The 21,923-nt window shown below is 44.5% G+C and overlaps 1 protein-coding gene across 1 annotated transcript in view; it reads right to left on the reverse strand.

Moving 5' to 3' along the window:
- Positions 1 to 400: 400 nt before the first annotated feature.
- The window catches only part of clrn1 (clarin 1), a 32,393-nt gene continuing 10,870 nt past the window's right edge, over positions 401 to 21,923 (reverse strand). Inside the window, exons 2-3 of the mRNA XM_078564576.1 lie at positions 3,861 to 4,040; positions 401 to 1,711 (exon numbers count right to left, since the gene is read on the reverse strand). Coding sequence (XP_078420702.1) covers positions 1,446 to 1,711; positions 3,861 to 4,040 — 446 coding nt within the window. The 3' untranslated portion in view covers positions 401 to 1,445. The remainder of the gene's footprint in view (positions 1,712 to 3,860; positions 4,041 to 21,923) is intronic.

Genomic DNA, 21,923 nt, shown 5'->3' on the forward strand with positions numbered 1-21,923 from the left:
ACTGTCCACTCCCACATTGGAGCCAGCAAGGTCAGGACTGCTGCTTTTACCTGCGCCCTTATCCCATGCCAACAAAAGTTGCTGGAAACGGGAATGGGGGCCCGAATCCCACCATCATTTTTGAAGGGCTCCCGAGCTGTCCCGACTCAGCAAAACTCCAGGCCTGTGCCTCTAAACATCACGATTGACTCCCGTTCCCCCTTCGCCACTTCCAGAACCAGCTAGCGGCAGACTTAGCTTTTGCTAATGGATATATAACAACCGTCATAACAATACATCAGAAACAAATTAAATTGTTAATTACATTGAATAAGGGCAGGACGCTACGGAATGAAATGTGGGCAATCTCAGCACTGTGTAAGTTTACTAAAACAATTCTTATTGAAAACTCAACATAACAGATATTTTAGCTCTTTTAATACTGATAACTTTAAAGTAAACCACTAAAAAATAAACTATTAAAACGCTTCGGGATAAATTAATTTCTTATAAAAGTAATAGGGCTTGGAATTATCTTGTGTGATATTAATACTGACTGAAGAGTGAATGGACATATTCTTAAAGTTAGAACTAGGCCACTTAGAAGCAAAATCAGAAACATACTTTTCCACACAAAGAGTAGCAGAAATCCAGAATTCTCGAATCCAAATGTCTGTGGATGCTGGTGGGTTAATTGGAGCTGTCAAGATTGAGATTGATAGATTTTTTTTTAGGAAGGATATCAAGCCTAATGGGCATTTGACCATTATCTAATTGAATGGCGGAGCAGGCCTAAGTGTCTGAATGGCCTACTCCTGCTCTTATGTGTTAATTCACAGAAAATTCATCTGTCTGATCAAAAAAGATAAATGTGGTATTGCTTTCCTTAATCTGAGGGACAAAGATTTTTCATACAAACATGTCAACAAGTGTGTTGGTGTTATTGCACCACAATAATTTAAAGGCAGTAATCATCATAGAGTCATATAGAGTCATTATAGCCCAGAAGGAGGCCATTCGCCCCATTGAGTTCATGCTGACTCTCCTGTAAGAGCAATCCAGTCAGTCCCATTCCCCTGCTCTATCCCCGTAGTCCTGCAAGTTTATTTCCCACAACTTCCTTTCGAAATCATTCATGGTCTCCACTTCCAATGTTCAATAGGTGATCATCCCTCCAGTTGTATATTCTGTCCTCTTGTCAACTTGATGCTATTTCTCCAATTTTCAATGAACCAATAACAATGCCATATGTTTGATTTCAGCCTCCTAACAAGTGTTATCTCCTTGAACGTTATATCACCCAGGCGGGTAGATCATAGGTATCGTTTAGGCATCGCTGTATATGATGTATGTTCAGAATTCAGAATTCTTGAATGTTGTGTATTAGGAAGAGCCCCAATAAAATTTCAAAGGAATGTTAGCCACAAGCTGACTTACAAGTTCTGGGTATGCCAATACTCACACGCTTAGTACATGAGGTCAGCGCCCCCATCACCCGAATCTGTGTTTTTTGATTTGGAGAAAGGAAATTGGATTCCAGCTAATCTAATGAGCAGTATGTTGATACAATGCATCATTGTGCAAACAAAAAGAAGCCAGTAGGAATATCCAAAAATTTCAGTGTGTGTCTTGAAGACGAAGTTTGCCTCTTTGTAGTTTGCAATTTTCTCAGACAGACGATGGATTTTCACTTCTGAGGTAAACAGTATCATCACCATAAAACCACAGGAACCTAATGTGGAAAAAGTGAATAATGAACCTGTCAGGAGAATATTTGAAAGGACAAAATAATAGAACTTGAGTATTGCTGAAAAAAGAGATATGTTGAATCATTTCACCTTGCACTCATCAGGACACTTTGCAAGAAAATCAATACAAGGGGTCAACAACAATTTAAACCATATGAGAAAAGAGTGCTGATTGGTTAGCAAGTGGACTCTGATTGGTGGAGGCATTGCCATGGAGAATGTATCAATTGATGGTGACTGGCAGTTAACTGTCAAGCATTATTTGAAACTTAAACCAGGCAGTTTGACCCTGATTGGTCAAAGCATTTCCTTGAGGAATGAGTCAGCGAATGGCTGTCACTTATTTTGTTTAGCTGAAACAGGCACAATGTGTGCACATATTTTTTCTGTCTGCAAAGAACAGGGCCCTGTGTAGTAATATATATAGCTTCCAGTGCATACAAATGCACACACTGTGAGCCCCACTGACAATTCTTAGCGTGATACTTAGCACACTGAGGATTATTTAGCAAATGTTATCCAATCATGGAATCACATCTAATGTTGGACACTGTGTTTTGAGTTTTGCAAGTACGGGCTGGTTGGGTACGGTCTGTATCTTGCCCATTGCGAACAGTGGCTGGGACATGTCATTTGATACGATTTGCCAGTCTTTCAGATGTACGGCCTACATACCTAGCATCACACTGGAATTGAAATTCATATACCACATGACTCATTTGTGTGATGGGCAGAATGTATTATTGGCCTGATGGCAGCACCCTATTTGTGGCAAATACCACTTGTGTTGCTACTGCATAGTAGCAGTGTGAGACAGCTAGCTTCACCTGTTGCTCAAATTTTTGAGATACTTTACCCTTCCAGGGTAATTTGAGGTAGACTGGGCACTTTTCAGGATCAAAAGTATCCACCTTAGGCCCATTCATGAGTTTGCATGATACACAGTGCGAAATTATCTGATCAGCATAGTCATTATCCCGCTGGATGCCTTTGATGAGCCCTATTTCAGCATCAAGCTTGCATGGTGAACAAATGCCTTGGGCCCTATTTACAAGGTTGCCGATAAGACCAATCTTATAGCATGTGGAACTGTAAACAGCATGTCCCAGCCACTGTCCGCAATGGGCAAGGCACAGACTATGCCCAACCATCCCGTGCTTACAAACATCAAAACACAGTGTCCAAATTTAGATGTGATTTCATGATTGGTCAACATTTACTAAATAATCCTCAGTGTGCGAAGAATTATGTTGACAACCAATTTAAGATTGTCAGTCAGACTCGCAGTGTGGCGCATTAGTGTGTATTGGAAGCTACATATATTAATACATAGGGTCCTCTTCTTTGTAAACAGAAAGAACACGTACACACATTGCACCTGTTTCAGTTAAACAAAATAAGTGACAGCCATTCGCTGACTCATTCCTCAGAGCAATGCTTTGACCAATCAGGGTCAAGCTGCCTGGCTTAAATTTCAAACAATGCTTGGCAGTTAACTGTCAATCACCATCAATTGGCACATTCACCATGGCAACAGCTCTACCAATCAGAGTCCATTTGCCAACCAATCAGCACTCTCTTCTCATACGGTATAAATTGTTGTTTTCCCCTTGTATTGGTATTCTTGTGAGGTGTCCTGATGAGTACAAGATGAAAAGCTTTGACTTGTCTCTTTTTTCAGCAATACTAAAATAATTTTGGTTGCAATGCCATAGTGATTGCATATCAACAGCACTTCATTTGCTATAAAGCGCTTTGAGACATCCTTCCTCCCTTCCTCCCTCCTTTCCTTCCTATTCTTCCTTTCTTTATCTCTGTCTTTCTCTCTCTTTCTTTTTCTTTCTTTGTTTTTCCCTTTCATACTGTCCGATTTTTGAAGACCTTGTCCTCAGACGTCAACCACATACAGGAATTCCCTATTTTTTTTTCAAATGAAAGTCAGTATTTTCCTTTTATCTATATGCGACCTTTTAATCAGAGTTACGTTTCAAGATTTTGAAGTTTTCAATTAATTTCAATCTAAATAGGACCAAAGCAGCTACTCAAAACCTTAGCCGTTATTCCACCTGCATCCTCCCACCAGTCCAACCTTTGGGTTGACAAAAAGACCAAGCAAATCCCTAGGATACTTACAAGCAATGGTATTCCAAAGGTACAGGCCATTAGGACCATGGAGGGTTTCGTAAGGTCGTCCAAAGGCATTGAACATGAAGAATCCAGCTGCGACCAGAGCAAACACAATTACCGCTGCAGAAAGTAGTATTACACTAACGTGAAGACTTGCGGGTATCACGTCCAAGAGAGTTGGAAAAACTGTAAAAGAAATAGCAATTATTAAGAGATGATTGTCCTGGGCTGTTGCTTTCTGACTGTGCTGGGACATGTGCACTACAGTGTTTCTCTTTCACTTCTCCAATTTCAACTTCCACTTGCTTGGATGAGTGCAGCTCCAACAACACTCAAGAAGCTCAACACCATCCAGGATAAAGCAGCTCACTTGACCAGTGCCCCCATCCATCACCTTAAACGTTCATTCCCTCCATCATCAACAAACAGTGGTAGCAGTTTGCACCATATACAAGATGCACTGCAGTAACTCACCAAAGCTCCTTCGACAACACCTTCCAAACTTGCAGCATCCACCAGCTAGAAGGACAAGGGCAACAGACACAAGGGAACACTACTGACTTCAACTTCCCCTCCAAGAAACACACACCATTTTGACTTGGAACTATATCGCCGTTCCTTCACTGTCACTGGGTCCAGTTCCGAGGACTTCCTCCCTAATAGCACTGTGGGTGTATCTACACCACAAGGACTGCAGCAATTCAAAAAGGTGGCTCACCACACCTTCTCAAGAGCAATTAAGGATGGGCAACGGGTGCTGACCATGTCAGCAATGCCCACATCCCATGAACAAAAGTAAAAAAAAAATTCCCCATCACACCTGAAGGGAAGAATTGAAGGAGTCACTCATCCCCTGGCTCTAGAGAAACTTGCTCCATAGAGGAAGGACCTTGTGGAACAACAGCAACCTGACCGAGAACACCAAACTGCAAGTCCACTAAGCCTGCCTCCTCAGCGCACTCCGCTACAGCAGTGAGACTTGGACAACATTTGCTGGGCAGGAGAAAAGTTTCCAACTTTACTGTCTCGGACGTCCTCAGCATCTCTTGGACAAGGACTCAGAGGTCCTGGAATATGCTAATTCCATCAGCGTACCCGCATTGCTAATTCAACGACTCAACCACATTCATCAGAATGATGATAGCAGTACACCCAAAGATCTTCAGTATGCTGAACTGGTCACTGGGTTATGCCCTATAAGAGAGATATGAAGATGGCAGATATTGACACTGATGACTCAGAGGCAGCGGTTCAAAGGCTGTGCCCACTGGTGGCTGATTGTTTGGAGGGGCATTGGAAGAGGCAAGCAGAAATGGAAAGCTGAGCTTTCTGAGAAGAGGGTCCAGAGAAAACAGAGGGCAGTTAATCATGTGCACCTTCTCAGCCCACTGTCTTCCTCTGTAGCAAGTGCGGCAGAGACTGCCTTGCCAGAATGGGGCTCCTGAGCCACACCAGGTGATGTTTAACCCATAAGTAACCACTGCAGCACAAACCATTGTTTTACCAGATGGAAGTCCGCCAAGAGGAAACACCGATAGTCCCTGCTGAAGCTGCTTATTGAGAATGAGAGATATTTTAGTGGATCAGAAAGAACCAATGGGCAAGAACCCAAAAGTGAAAGCATAAGGGGCATAGATAGGGTAGACAGGAAGGAACTTTTCCCCTTGGTGGAGGGATCAATAACCAGGGAACATAGGGTTAAAGTAAGGGGCAGGAGGTTTAGAGGGGATGTGAAGAGGAATGTTTTCACCCAGAGGGTAGTGGGAATCTGGAACTCACTGCCTGAAAGGGCAGTAGAGGCAGAAACCCTCATAACATTTAAGAAGTATTTGGATGTGCACATGCAATGCCATGGCATACAAGGCTATGGGCCTAGTGCTGGAAAATGGGATTAGAATAGTTAGGTACTTGTTTGACCAGTGCAGACTCGATGGGCCGAAGGGCCTTTTTCTGTGCTGTAGCCCTCTATGACTCTACGGCTCTAAAAGAAATAGCAATTGTTAAGAGGTGGTTGTCCTATGCTGAAGTCTCCTGAATGCTCAATGATATGATAGCGCTAGCTCTGTTCTGATACCCCACCCACGTGTTCAGCTGTCAATGTGTGACAACAATGAGATACAGACACCTATTCAACTATAGCAACCCAGCCTAAACCCGTCCTCACCCAAAATCCATGCACAAGGAAGGTAATTGCAACTTTGGATGATGGTGTAAAATGGGTAATAGTGACCAGCAACCGGTTTTACATCTCTCTCCATTTTCATTTCCATTGACTTTGAGGGGAATTAAAATGGGGAAGGCCCTTGATTTACACAAAGTCAAATCTTCCACAAACAGAGGCCCTTTGATAGCAATCAGGAGTGGGAAATGTGTGAATTTCTCTCACCCCTCTTTAGCGTCATGATAATGAAGGAAATTGTGATCGAAATCAGCTGACTCAACCCTGTATGGGCAGCAAGTTTGGGATTTTCCTGGTCTGAACAGCTTGATTCCACATGGAACGACATCGTAACCAACCAACTCATTGGGGAATGTGTTTTCTTGTCTCTGTGACCTTAGGGATAATTTTAACCGCCAAAATTGGGTGGATTTGGTTCAGTGTTGGGTGGTGGGGGGGGTGGATTTTAAAAATCTCCAACCCAATCCAACCCACATTAAACCCATTCACCCTTGGTTTCAATGGAGGTGGGACACAAGGGGGTGGAGGAGCAGGTGACCAAACCAGGGGGCGGATTGGTCATTTAAATATTCTGATGAATGAAAATGTCAGAGCATTCAGAACAGAACTCCTTCATACAGTTTGGAAATCCTGCTTCCAGTAAACATCTGGGCCAATTTCTGGTTCCCACTGAGACCTTGTAGACCCGGCACAGTGATTAATGGTCGCTGTGACTATTGGCAGGTTGAATCTACAGAACTAATAATCCACAACAGCCAATAAGCGTATGGAAGTTGGGAAGAATACCAGGGAAGGCAGACAGATATCTGGAAAGGAATTAATGACCCAGTTGTAATCGTAGAATGGGGAGGTTCAATCTTGAGGAGGGACTATTGCTACATTACACAAAGAGTGCTTAACTGGACACTTCACTCAAGATTAATATCGAGCAATTAACCCCTGTACATTTGATTCCTTTTATGTTGAAAAAACTGTTGGGTAAATGAATAAACAAGTGTCCCTTCTTAATGCTTTCAACATGACAGACTCTAGCTGTTTTCCCTGTCACTGAAATTTCATATTAAGATCACTGCTGATCCATAGGTTGTCAAGAGCTGGTATGATATTAGCAATACGAGACAGATGAAGCAATTTGCTTTAATTTACAGCCGTAGTTTAGCAGTTCACAGTTTGTTACCCTGCACCACAAAGGCAGCATTGCACATTTTACTTCCACAGAGCATCTGTCAGGCAGAATCAGGTTTCTGCTTGGCTGCTGTAGACGTGACATGCATAGTACAGAACGAATAAACCACAACCTCAATTAAATTGCATAACTCCACAAAGCAAGTGCTTTGTTTACGCGTGTGCTTGTTTTGTAAATGCATTCGAGAAGGGGTGTGGTGCTCAGCAGATATACATTGCCACCCTCCCAACCCCGATTTCCCGCCCCACCCAACGCCCGAGTCTGATTCCCCCCCTCCCAACATCAGTTCCTGGCTTGTGCTAAGCTTGTTCGTCTCAGGCAAGACAACAACATCTTGTATTTATATAGCCCCTTTAGCATAACAAAACTTCCCAAGGCACTCACAGCTGCATTATAAAACAAAATATGACACCCCGACATGAGGTCAGGTGACCAAAGGCTTGGTCAAAGAGGTAGGTTTTAAGGTGTGTCATAAAAGGAGGAAAGTGAGGTAGAGAGGCAAAGAGGTGTAGGGAGGGAATTCCAGAGCTTGGGGCCCAGGCAGCTGAAGACATGGCCACCAATGGCGGACTGATTAAAATCGAAGATGGTCAAGAGGCCAGAATTAAAGGAGCACAGGTATCTCACAGGGTTGTAGAGCTGAAGGAGATTACAGAAATAGGGAGGGGATAGGCCATGGAGGAATTTGAAAACAAAGAATTTAAAAATTGAGGCATTGATTCACCAGGAGCCGATGTAGGTCAGTGAGCATAGGGGTGATGGGTAAATGGGATTTGGTGTGAGTCAAGACATGGGCAGCAGTGTTTTGGATGACCTCAAGTGTGCAGAGGGAAGAATATGGGAGGCTGGACACGAGTGTGCTAAAATCGTCATGTTTAGAGGTAACAATGGCATGAATAAGGGTTTCAGCAGAAGAGGAGAGAGGCTAGATTGGAGTCATGCTATGTTACTGAGGTCCAATAGGCAGTCTTAGTGACAATGCACATATGTCGTTGAAAGCTCATCTTATGGTCAAACATGACACTGAGGTCACAAAAAGTCTGGTGCAAAGCTCAGACAATTGGCAGGAAGAGGGATGAGTTCAGTGGCTATGGAGGGGAGCTTGTAGTGAGGACCAAAGACAATGGCTTCAGTCTTCCCAATATAATTGGAGGCAATTGGATGTTGGACGAACAGTTTGACAATTTAGAGACAATGGAGGATTCATAGGAACAGGAGTAGGCCATTCAGCCCGTTGAGCCTCCATTAAATTAGATCATGGCTGATCATCTACCTCAACGCCAGTTTCCCGCACTATCTCCATATCCCTTGATGTCATTAGTCACCAGAAATCTACCAATTTCTGTCTTGAACATGCTCAATGATTGAGCTTCCACAGCCCTCTGGGGTGGAGAATTCCAAAGATTCACAACCCTCTGAGTGAAGAAATTCCTCTTCATCTCAGTCTTAAATGGCCTACCCCTTATTCTGAGATTATGTACCCTGGCTCTAGACTCACCAGCCAGGGGAAACATCTTATCTATATCCATCCTGTCATGGCCTGTAAGAATTTTGCAAGTTTCAATGAATTGACTCCTCATTCTTCGAAACTCAAGGGAATACGGGCTCAGTCACCTCAGCCTCTCCACATAAAACAATCCCCCCATCCCAAGGATTAATCTGGTGAATCTTCACTGCACTCCCTCTATGGCAAGTATATCCCTCCTTAGATAAGGGGGCCAAAACTGTGCACAATACTCCAGGTGAAGACTCACCAAGGCTCTTTACAAGTGCAGCTAGGCATCATTACTCCTGTACTCAAATCCCCTCGCAATGAAGCCAACATACCATTTGCCTTCCTAATTGCTTGCCGCACCTGCATGCTAACTTCTAGTGACTCATGAAAAGGACACAAAGGTCCCTTTGGACACCCGCATGTTCCAACCTCTCACCATTTAAGAAGTATTCTGCCTTTCTGTTTTTTTCTACTGAAGTGAATAACTTCACACTTATTCACATTATATTCCATTGGCCACGTTCTAGTCCATTCACTTAACCTGTTGAAGTCCTCTTGAAGCCTCCTTGCATCTTCCTCATAACTTACGCTCCCACCCAGTTTGGTGTCGTCAGCAAATTTGGAAATATTATAATTGGTCCCCACATCCAAATCATTTATATAGATTGTGAACAGCTGAGGACCTAGCACTGACCCATACGGTACCCCACTAGAAGCAGCCTGTCACGCTGAGAATGATCTGTTTATTCCATTTCTTTGCTTTGCTTTGTTAACCAATTCTCAATCCATACTAGTATATTTCCCCCAATCCCATGCACTCTAATTTTATTTACTAACCTTCTGTGCGGGACCTTATTAAAAGCCTTCTGAAAATCCAAATACACCACATCGACTGGTTCTCCTTTATCAATGCTACAAGTGATATCCTCAAAAAACTGCATCAGGTTTGTCAAACATGTGACCTGAACTTCCTCGGAGTGGCAATCAGCGTGGGATTGTCACTCTGTGCCCAATTTCTTAGCTGAATTTTTTCCCATCCTGTCTCGCCAACCTTCTGACTCAGGCGAGATCCAGTCAGTGCAGAACATCCCCAGGGCCTAGCGTTAAAGAGCAGTTGAGTCAAACGTAAGGAGGCCATGGCCCCTTTTTTATGGCACTAGCCGTAAACCAGGTAAGTTTAAAGGTCCATTGAAGGTTAAAGGTCCTTCACAGGTCACGAAGAAGGTAAGTGTTGAAGGTAAGTGGATAGGATTTGGGGGGTGGGGGTGATCAGAGGATTGTGGGGGGTGGATTGGAGGTTTGGGGGATGAGAGGTCGGGGAATCGGAGGAAGAGGGGGTGGTCAGACGTTGGAGGAAGGTCGGGGTGGGCCAGAGATTGGATGGGGTGGACAGAGGTTGCGGAAATTGGTGGTTGGGGTTTGGAGGGGGGAGGTTGGGTTGGGTCGGTGGTCTCAGGGGGATCAGGGGTCAGGAGGTCGGAGGGCAGGAAGTCGGGGGTGGGAAGATCAGGGGGTTTGGAGGTCGGTGGTTCGGAGGTAAAAGGGTCAGAAGTCGGGGTGGGTGTCATACTTTGGGTTGGGTGGGGTTGTGTTGGTACTGGTAGGCGGGGAGGGTGTCGGGCTCAGGGGGAGTGCAGGGATTTGGGCCTTGGGTCAGGCCAGTTGGGGGCTGGCAAGAGCTGGGCCTGGCGGGAGATGGAAGTGTGAGTCCCTGTGGGTGTGAGGGGAATCCTGTGAGGGGTGGTACTCGGTGGGGGGGGCTGGGGGGAGACCCTAGGGGGTCAGGGGGTTTGGGGAGTCCTGTGGGGAGGGTAGTCAGGGGTTGGGGGAGACCCATGGGGTGTCGGGGCAATAAGGGAGTCCCGTGGGGTGAGGAGAGACCCTTGTGGGGTCAGGGGCATTGTCGCAAGGTGCGGGAGTCCCCTGGGGGTCAGGGGTGCGGAGGGTCAGTCTGGGTCTGCACAATAGTTACCCAGAAGTTAGAAATGGCTTTAATCCGGCTAACTTTTTCTGGGTAACTTTTAGTGTAACCCAGTCTGAACCTTCCAAAGTTTGCGATTTAAATGACATTTTCGGATGGTTCCCAGTGCAGGGCAATTGCCCAGGGGAAGTTTGCACTTGCCGTGAAAACCTTGCCTGGGAACTTCCTGGATCCTGGATCCCCAGCGCATCTTTGGGGTATCCCCCCAATACAACACTGGGGAGTTCCAAAGTTACGGTCCATGATTTCCCTTTCATAAATCTATGTTGACTCTGCCCAATTTTACCATTCTTTTCTAACTGTCCAGTTATCACATCCTTTACAATAGATTCTAACATTTACCCTACTACTGACTTTGAACTAACAGGTCTGTATTTCTCCATTCGCTCTCTCTTCCTCCCTTCTTAAATAGTGGGGTTACATATTCTACTTTCCAGTCCACAGGAACCTTTCCAGAATCTATGGAAATTTGAAAGATATCCACCAATGCATCCACTATCTCTCTAGCCACCCCCTTCAGCACTCTGGTCCAGGGGATTTATTACCCTTCAATCCACTTAGCTTTTCAAGTGCCACCTCTTTACCAATATTAATTTCTTTTAGTTCCTCAGTTTTGCAAGTCCCTTGATCACCTAGTATTTCTGGGAGATTTTCTGTATCTTCTGCCATGGGATATTATTTCCCTGTTCTCCACTATAGATTCTTCTGTCCTCACCTGTAATTGGCCCACATTTGTCCCAGCTAATCTTTTCCTTTTCACATACCTAAAAATGCTTTTACCGTCTGCCTTTATGTTCCTTGCTAGTTTGCGTTCATATTCTCTTTTTCCTTTCTTAATCAGTTTCTTGGGCCTCCTTTGCTGGGTTCTAAATTGCTCCCAATCATTGGGCTCACCACTTTTTCTGGCATTCTTATAAGCCACTTCCTTTGATCTAATGCAACTTCTTTCATTAGCCAAGGTTGATTTACCTTTGCCTTTGGGTGTTTGTGCCTGGGAAGAATGCATATTTGTTCGAGACCATGCAGTATTTCTTTAAATACTAGCTATTGCCTGTCAACCGTAAAATCTTTTAGTGTATTTTCCCAATCCACCATAGCCAACTTACCCCTCACACCTTCATAATTCCCTTTGTTCAGATTTAAGACCCTAGCTTCAGAATGAACTACATCGCATTCAAACTTAATGCAAAACTCTATAATGTTATGGTCACTATTTCCCAAAGGCTCCTTTACAGCAAGGTTATTAATTAGCCCTTTCTCATTAACCGACACTAAATCCAAAACAGCCAAATCCATCATTGACTCCACAATGTACTGCCCCAGAAACCCATCTCGTACACACTCCAGGAATTCCTCCTCCACATCATTAGTGATGATTTGGTTAACAAAGTCTATGTGTAAATTGAAGTTTCCCATTATTACTGTGTTACTCATGTTTCATGCATCTCTAATGTCCTAATTTATACCATGCCCAATATTAGCACTGCAGTTTGGTGGCCTATAAATAACTCGCACCAATGTTTGCTGCCTCTTGCCGTTTCTTAGCTCCACCCATACTGATTCTACGTTTGATCTAAGATCCTCTCTCCTTAATGTACTGATCTCGCTCCTTATTAAGAGTGCTACCTCACCTCCTTTCCCTTTTTGCCAATCCTTCTTAAATGCCAAATATCCTTGGATACTCAGGTCCCAATCTTGGTCACTATATCTCCGTTATGGCAATTGAATCACACCCATTTACCTCAATTTGTGCATTCAAATCATCAACCTTTTTGCGAATGCTACGAGCATTCAGATAGAGTGCTTTAATTCTGTTTTTGAGCATTATTCTCTATTCTGATCCTATTTGATGCTTGCCTATGCTTTGTCTTTCTTCTATTTTTGCTTTCTCCTTTTCTATTTCCTTTTACCAGTTTTGATTCCCTCGATTCTGAGCTACCTGTAAAGTTCCCATCCCCCCGCCAATCTAGTTTAAACCCTCCTAACAGAACTAGCTAATCTCCCTGCGGGGATGTTATTCCTGGGCTTGCTAAAATGCAGCTCATTCATCTTGTACAGGTCCCACCTTCCCCAGAACCGATCCCAATGCCTCAGAAAGCTGATGTCCTCCATCCTACACCAGTTCTCCAGCCACATGTTCAATTGCTCAACTCTCCTATTTCTGTGCTCACTAGCATAGTGAGACTGGAAGTAATCCTGAGATTACTGCTCTAGAGGTCCTGCTTTGCAATCTCCTTCTAACTCCCTGAAATCTGCTTTCAGGTCCTCATTCCACTTCCTACCTAAGTCATTGGCACCGACGAGGACCACAGCCTCTGACTGTGTACCTTTCCCCAGAAAAATGTCCTGCAGCTGCTCCGTGACATCCTTAACCCTGGCACCAGGGAGGTAACATACCACCCTGGAGTCATATCTATGGCCACAGAAACGCCCGCCTGTTTCCCGAACAAATCCCCTACAATTAATGCTCTTCTTCTCTTCCTCCCCTCCTGGTGACATGAACTTGGCTCTGACTGCACTCCTCCGAGGAACCAATACCCTCACCAGTATCCAAAATCGAAAACTGATTAGTAAGTGGGGCCTTGGGGGACGCTGTACTATCTGCCTGGTTTGCTTTGGATGCCTGCCAGTCAACCATTCCCTTTCTGTCTCCGTACACCTAGCCTGCGGTGTGACCACCTCTCTGAACATGCTATTCACATAGCTCTCAGCTTCACGGATGTGCCACAATGACTCCAGCCGCTGCTCAAACTCCAAAACACGGAACTCAAGGTTCTGCAGCTGGCGATACTTCCTGTACATGTGGTCGTTCAGGTCACCAGTAGCATCCATGACTTCCCACATGCTACAGGATACTTATTCCACGTGACTGAGCTGTCCTGCCATGCCTTAACTTTACTTCACTTATGTTAACTTTATTTTACTTGGCATTAGCTTAATAAGCCTTACAACTATTGATAGACCTTCCTAGTACTGATAAAGCTGACAAATACTTAACACACTTTGCTAGTTGCAAACTTAAAGCACCTCTTTCCCTGTGCACCGAATTCCCATGTGAACCTAATTCACTACTCACATAGTCTATGTCTCACTCAGGTGTAGTCTCCTGACTGTGCACCCCTTACTGACCGTGCGGTTTGAAGAGCCTGTTTCTTATATAGAGCCTCTGATGAGTCACTAGCTAGTTTAGCTTCCTGCTACAGCAATTATCACCAAGTGATGGTATGCTAGAGCTGGGTGTCGTCAGCATACATTTGGAAACTGATGTTGTGTGTTCAGATGATGATGCCAAGGGCAAGCAGATAGATGGAAAATAGAAGGGGTCAAGAATAGATCCTCAGAATACACCAGAGGCACAAGTGTGGGAACTGGAAGAGAAGCCATTGATGGTGATTCTCTGGCTACGATTAGATAGATAAGAATGGAACCAGGTGAGTGCAGTCCCACCCAACTGAATGATAGTGGAGAGGTGTTGGAGGAGGAAGGTGTGGTCAATGATATAATAATACCATGGGAGTCAGCATCAAGGAATAGGGCAAATCCATCAGGCTTTGAAACAACCATCCCCGCCCCCTCCCACTCTATGGCTGATTAGCCTGTCAACACTCAGGGGTAGATATTCCCCCATGTCTTCTTCTTGGGCCAGCTGCCCAGTAATACCAATCAGAGATTGGTCGGGTCTCATTAACATGGGGGTGACAGAAGTAAAAAAAATCCTGGGGCAGCCCAGCCAACATCTAGGAATAATGTGGGTTGCGGATTGTCGGGGGCCTGGGGTGGCAGAGAGGTCACTGGTGACCTGTTCCAGCAGTGCAGCGGGTTTTTTTTTCCAGGAGTTTGGAGGAATGCTGCTTCTCCACTAGATAGAAAAGGACTCATCTTTAAGTTCTTCAGCTGCTACCTGGATGGAGAGAGGGAGATGGAGAAAGGGGGAGTGCAGGGCTAGGAGCAGCAGTCAGAGCTATGTATAGAGCAGGAGAGACACAATGGAAATTAAAATCAGAAGAAAGATATAATGGGGTTAGCTGAATCACACTAACACTCAAAGTCAAAATTCTCCTCTCTGAAGGTTTCCTGTGCTTGGCATTATTTTTTTCTTTCCTGGGATCTGGGCATCGCTGGCCAGGCCAGCAATTGTTGCCCATCCCTAATTGAACTGTGCAGAGGCGTATTGGTATTGTCACTGGACTAGTAATCCAGAGACCCAGGTTAATGCCCCGGGGACCTGGGTTTGAATCCCACCACGGCAGATGGTGGAACTTGAATTCAATAAAAATCCGGAATGTCTAATGATGACCATGAAACCATTGTCAATTGTTCACTAATGTCTTATAAAAAAGGAATTCTGCCTTCTGGTCTGGCCAACATGTGACTCCAGACCCACATCAATGGTTAACTCTTCAGCGTGCACTGAAATGTCACACAATGTATCAAATCGCTAAAAAGTCAATAAAAAGGATTGAAACCGGACAGACCACCTGACATCAACCGAGGCACCAGAAATGACAATGGCAAAATCAGCCCTGTCCACCCTGCAAAGTCATCCTTACTAACATTTGGGGGTTTGTGCCAAAATTGGGAGAGCTGTCTCTCAGACTAGTCAAGCAACAGCCTGACATAGCCATACTCATGGAATCATACCTTACAAATAACGTCCCAGACACCACCATCACCATCCCTGCATAGATCCTGTCCCACCGGCAGGGCAGACCCAGCAGAGGTGGCGGCACAGTGGTATACAGTCAGGCGGGAGTTGCCCTGGGAGTCCTCAACATCGACTCTGGGCCCCATGAAGTCTCATGGCATCAGGTCAAACATGGGCAAAAAAAATCTGCTGCTAATTACCAGGTGCCACTCCCCCACCCCCCTCAGTTGATGAATCAGTGCTCCTCCATGTTGAACACCACTTGGAGGAAGCACTAAGGGTGGTAAGGGCACAGAATGTACTCTGGGTGGGGGAACTTCAATGTCCATCACCAAGAGTGGCTCAGTAGCACCAGTACAGTTCCAGTTAGCTGAGTCCTAAAGGATATAGCTGCTGGACAGGGTCTGTGGCAGTTGGTGAGTGAACCAACAACAGGGAAAAACACACAACCTCATCCTCACCAACCTGCCTGCTGTAGACGCATCTGTCCATGACAGTATCAGTAGGAGTGACCACCTTGGAGGAATATCTACCCCTGTGTCATTGTGGAGACTAAGTCCCATCTTCGCATTGAGGATACTCTTCATTGTGTTGTGTGGCACTATCATCATGCTAAATGGGATAGATTTCGAACAGATCTAGCAATTCAAGACTGAGCAACCATGAGGCACTGTGGGCCATCAGCACTGGCTGAATTGTACTCAACCACTGTAACCTCATGGCCCAGCATATCCCACACTCTACCATTACCAACAAGCCTGGTTCAATGAAGAGCGCAGGAGAGCATGCCAGGAGCAGCACCAGGCATAGCTAAAAATGAGGTGTCAACTTAGTGAAGCTGCAACCCAGAACTATTTGCATCCAAAACAGCATTAGCAACAAGTGATAGACAGAGCAAAGTGTCCCACAACCAACGGATCAGATCTAAGCTCTGCAGTCCTGCCACATCCAGTTGTGAATGGCGGTGGACAATTAAACAACTTACTGGAGGAGGAAGCTCCACAAATATCCCCATTCTCAATGATTGGGGAGCCAAGCATATCAGTGCAAAAGATAAGGCTGAAGCATTTGCAACAATCTTCAGCCAGAAGTGCCAAGTGGGTGATCCATCTTGGCCTCCTCTCGAGGTCCCCAGCATCACAGATGCTAGCCTTCAGCCAATTCGATTCACTCCATGTGATATCAAGAAGCGGCTGAAGGCACTGGATACTGTAAAGGCTATGGGCCCTGACAATATTCCGGCAACAATACTGAAGACTTGTGCTCCAGAACTTGCTGCACCCCTAGCCAAGCTATTCCAGTGCTGCTACAACATTGGCATCTACCCAGCAATGTGAAAAATTGCCCAGGTGTGTCCTGTACACAAAAAGCAACACAAATCCAACCCGGCAATGGCCTTTCTTCCATCATAAGGTCAGAGGTGGAGATGTTTGCTGATGATTGCGCAATGGTCAGCACCATTCGTGACTCCTCAGATACTGAAGCAGTCCATGTCCAAATGCAGCAAGACCTGGACAATATCCAGGCTGGGGCTGACAAGTGGCAAGTAACATTCGCACCACACGAGTGCCAGGCAATGGCCATCTCCGACAAGAGAGAATCTAACCATCGCCCCTTGACATTCAATGACATTACCATCATTGAATCCCCCACTCTCAATGGGGATTACCATTGACCAGAAATTGAACTGGACTAACCATATAAATAATGTGGCTAGAAGAACAGGTCAGAGGCTAGAAATCCTGTGGCGAGTAATTCATCTCCTGACTCCCCAAAGCCTGTCCACCATCTACAAGGCACAAGTCAGGAGTGTGATGGAATATTCCCCACTTGCCTGGACAAAGCAGCCCACTTGATTGACTCCCTCCACCACCAATGCACAGTGCCAGCAGTGTGTACCATCCATAGGATGCACTGCAGGAACTCACCAAGGCTCCTGAGACAACACCTTCCAAACCCACGACCACTACCATCTAGAAGGACAATGGCAGCAGATAGATGGTAACACCACCACCTGGAAGTTCCCCTCCAAGCCACTCACCATCCTGACTTGGAAATTCATTGCTGTTCATTCACTGTCGCTGGGTCAAAATCCTGGAACTCCTTCCCTAACAGCACTGTGGGTGTACCTGTACCATGTGGACTGCAGCAGCTCAAGAAGGCAGCTCACCACCACCTTCTCAGGGGCAATTAGGGGTGGGCAATAAATGCTGTTCTAGCCAGTAATGCCCACATTCCATGAATGAATAAGAATAAAATTGAGTGACTTGCTAGGCCATTGCAGAGGGCAGTTAAGTGTTGACCACGTTGCTGTGGGTTTGGAGTCACATGTAGGCCAGACCAGTTAAGGATGGCAGATTTTCTTTCCTGAAGGACATTAGTGAACTGGATGGGTTTTTCAACAATTGATGATTGTTGTCATTGTCACCATTACTGAGATTAGCTTCATAGTCCAGATTTTTTATTAATTTTAATAAAATTCCACCACTTTCCATGATGGACCAGTGAGATTATCATTATGCCACTGTGTCCCCTAATGGCCAGTAATGCCAGTCAAGTCATTAATGTGTTGAGAAAAAGGTTATTTATGATTGTTTATGATTGTACGAAGAATACTGATTAGAGGAGATCTTCATCAGTGTGTTTATAAGTTCAGTCATCTCAGTGACCAGAACAATCTGACCCAGCATTGATGTTTTTAAGATCGTGAAGGAGGTTCCAAGGTTGCCTCAGGCAAATTTCTCAATAATGTAAGAGGTTCTAAAATCACAGAGTACAAGTTAGAAATGAGGACTGTAAGCAAAATACTAATGATGCTGGAAATCTGAAGTAGAAATCGAAGATGCTGGAAATATTCAGTAGGTAAGACAGCTGCCAGAGGTGCTGAGTATATTCCACTAGAAATTAGGACATTTGAAGTCGGCACAAAGGGTAACAGATTTGAGGAATAAATGATCAAGTTTGGCCATTAATGTAGATGGGATAAATATGTTCAGGAGGCAATTAGATATGTTTCTCAAGGGACATGGTGAGACATTAAATAGGTCAAGTAATGATTTGCCAAAAAAGGATTGACAATGTGCTGAATGGCCTGTTCCTGTTATTCAAAATAACGATATCTAAGAGTTGCATGGGGCTTCTCATTTCCTGTTGATCATCATTTGAATCCTTACAGAATATTGCTTGAAAGAATTCACCATGCTACATTTAATGCATGTTTCTGCCAATGTGTTTATAATAATTTTAAAAAAGAGTTTTTCTCTTGTCATTTGGTTTGCTTTGTGCCAATTTACTAAACAAAGGGCCCTGGACCCATTGACGTTCCTCTGCCATTGATGTCTTGCAATTGACTGCTGAGTATTGCAAGGAGTTGCTCAGAGTTATTCACCCTCTGATCTTCCTCTCCTGTATAGCACAAACAAATCCTTTGCTCAATGCCACCACTGTGCTATCCTAGTCATAGAATCACATAAAGCGCAGGAGGCCATTCAGTCCATCATGCCTGTGCTAGCTCTTTGAAAGAGCTATGTAATACGTTCTACTTTCCAGCTCTTTCCCAACAGCCCTGCAAATGATTTCTTCCTCTTCAAGTATATATCCAATTTCCTTTTGAAAGTTACAACAGAATCTGCCTCCACCACCATTTCAGGCAGTACATTCCAAATCACTACAACTGGATGTGTAAAAAAAAAATCCTAATTTCTTCTCTGGTTGTTCTTATTACCTTAAATCTGTATCCTTGGGTTACTGACCCTCCTGCCAGTGGAAACAGTTTCTCTTTATTTACTCTAACAAAGCCCCACATGATTTTGAACACCTCAGTGAATTCTCCCCTTTACCTTCTCCGCTCTAAGGAGATCAATCCCAGCTTCCCCAGTCTTGCCGCAGAACTGAAGCCCCTCAGTAAGCGATTTCATTTTTACTGTAAAAGTAGTGTTTTAATGAATTAGATTAAACAGAAAATAAAGTTATTTGAGATGGAATAAGAAACAAATGCTCATTTGCATTAATAAAAGCATCGCCTTAGAAATTCCTGGTCTGTGTGGAAACTGATCAGCAAATTCTTGATACTGGTTTTGAAAGACTTGGTAATAAAAATTAAGGTCATTTCTCAATCATCCTTCAGCACCATATTGAGGATATGAAACATGCTGACAAAAAGCATATCTGTTATGAGAACAAGAATCAGACCCATAGAGAAATTAACTCCCTGATTCCAGATGTGGAAACTCAATATGGTACAAATAATAAAATGATAGGGAGAGATTTAAAGATTGCTATAATCCATAGGCCTAAATCATTATTGTGAACGTAGAAATTACAACACAGGCATGAGCCATTTGGTCCAAACAGTCCTTGTTGGAGTTTATCATTCATATGATCTCCATTCCTAACCCTTGTTCACACACCCCTTTATTCTCCTTTCCTTCTGTCATCTTTTTAAAAATGTATTCTTTCACAGGATGTGGGCATTACTGGCAAGGCCACTACACCACCACCTATCCAGATGATTCCTAAATGTTGAATTTGGACAAAGGATTTCCCATTCTGTCCCCATAACTTCTCAGGAAGTGTGGCGTAAACTCCATCTACGCACATGAATGAGAGTTTCTGGCATACTTCTGGTGAAGGTACTGGGGCAGAGTGTGAATGCAGTTCAGAGAAGGTTACTAGGCTAATACTTGGACTAGGAGGGTTATCTTATTAGGAAAGGTTGGACAGGCTAGGCTTGTATCTGCTGGAATCTAGGAGAGTAAGCGACAACTTGATTGAAACATATAAGATCCTGAGGGGTCTTGACAGGGTGGATGTGGAGAGGATGTTTCCTTTTGTGGGAGAACCTAGAACTAGGGGGTCACTGTTTAAAAATAAGGGGTCGCCCATTTAAAACGGAGATAAGGAGAAATTTTCTCTCTCAGATGTTTGGGAGTCTTTGGAACTCTCTTCCTCAAAATGCAGTGGAAGCAGTGCCTTTCAACATTTTAAAGGAAGAACTAGATAGATTCTTGATAAGCAAGGGGTTGAAAGGCTATCAGAGGTAGATGGGAATGTGGGGTTGAGGTTAAATTCAGATCAGCCATGATCTTACTGAATGGCGTTGCAGGCTCGAAGGGCCGAATGGCCTACTCCTGCTCCTAATTCTTATGCTCGTATGTAACTCCAAGTAAATTTCAAGCTGTGCTCTCTGCTTCAGCCACAAGCTTTGGTTGTGCATTCAGCTGTCTTGCACCCCCCCCCAGTGTGGAAGGATTTCCCCCTGATTTCTGTTCTAAATCTCTTGCATTTAACCTTGTACCTATGTCCACTGGTTTCAGACCTCTCAATCAATGGGAACAATCTGTATCTATCTACTCTGTCACATCTCTTCATGATTTTAAACAACTCTATCAAATCACCCCTTTATCACTGTCCTAGTAAAACCAGCCTCACTTGTTCAAGTTTGTCAGTCTATGGTATTACTGAGTGAAATGATTCACCACTAATCACTTCCAGAATTCCTTTCTTGGATACTCGCTGGAATATATAAAGCCGTGGAATTTCTCGACTTCCTGCCTCCTTCATTTTCCTCAGCTATGCATTATGCTGCTGTGCAGTCCTATTTAGATGCCAAATAGCCATCCTTTGTATGTGAACCTCGACCATTGTTGCTCAGTAACTTCTTGAGAGAACCAATACTTTGGCCTGGCATTTCTGTTTAATTGTGCTTTTTTGCTGCAAGTAACTCAGTTGCGGCGAGTAACTCACTTGACCCCCCCAGAGTCTGCCTACCATCTACAAGGCACAAGTCAGGAGTGTGATGGAATACTCTACACCTGCCTGGACGAGTGCAGCTCCAAGAAGCTTGACACTATCCAGGACAAAGCAGCCCGCTTGATTGGCACCCCAGCCACAAACATTCACTCCCTCCACCACCGACGCACAGTGGCAGCAGTGTGTACCATCTACACTGCGGGGACTCACCAACGCTCCTTAGACAGCACCTTGCAAACCCAGGACCGCTACCATCTAGAAGGACAAGGGTGGCAGGTACATGAGAACGCCATCTGGAATTTCCCCTCCAAGCCACTCACCATCCTGACTTGGAAATATATCGTTGTTTCTTCACTGTTGCTAGGTCAAACTCCTTCCTTAACAGCTTGGTGGGTGTACCTACACCACATGGACTGCAGCGGTTCAAGAAGGCAGCTCAGCACCACCTTCTCAAGGGCAATTAGGCGATGAGCAATAAATGCTGGCCTAGCCAGCGATGCCCACATCCCATGAATGAATTTAAAAATGTTCTCTGGTGGTGGTGTAACTGTTGCTCTCCCATTTCGGCATGGATAGTGCTTAGCAAACCCAACACAGACTGTGAATCAAACTTTTCTGGGCTTTTCTGGGATAAAAGCAACATACTGCGGAGGCTGTGAATCTGAAATAAAGACAGACTGTGCTGGAAATACTCAGACGGGTCAGGCAGCATCTGTGGAGGGAGAAACATTTAACGTTTCAGGCCGATGGCCATTTGCGACTCGAAACGTTAAAATTCTGTTTCTCTCTCCACAGGTGCTGCCAGACCTGCTGAATATTTCTAGCAGTTTCT

The sequence above is a fragment of the Cetorhinus maximus genome, chromosome 19 (genome assembly GCF_964194155.1).
Source record: "Cetorhinus maximus chromosome 19, sCetMax3.hap1.1, whole genome shotgun sequence".
Classification (NCBI taxonomy): Eukaryota; Metazoa; Chordata; class Chondrichthyes; order Lamniformes; family Cetorhinidae; genus Cetorhinus; species Cetorhinus maximus.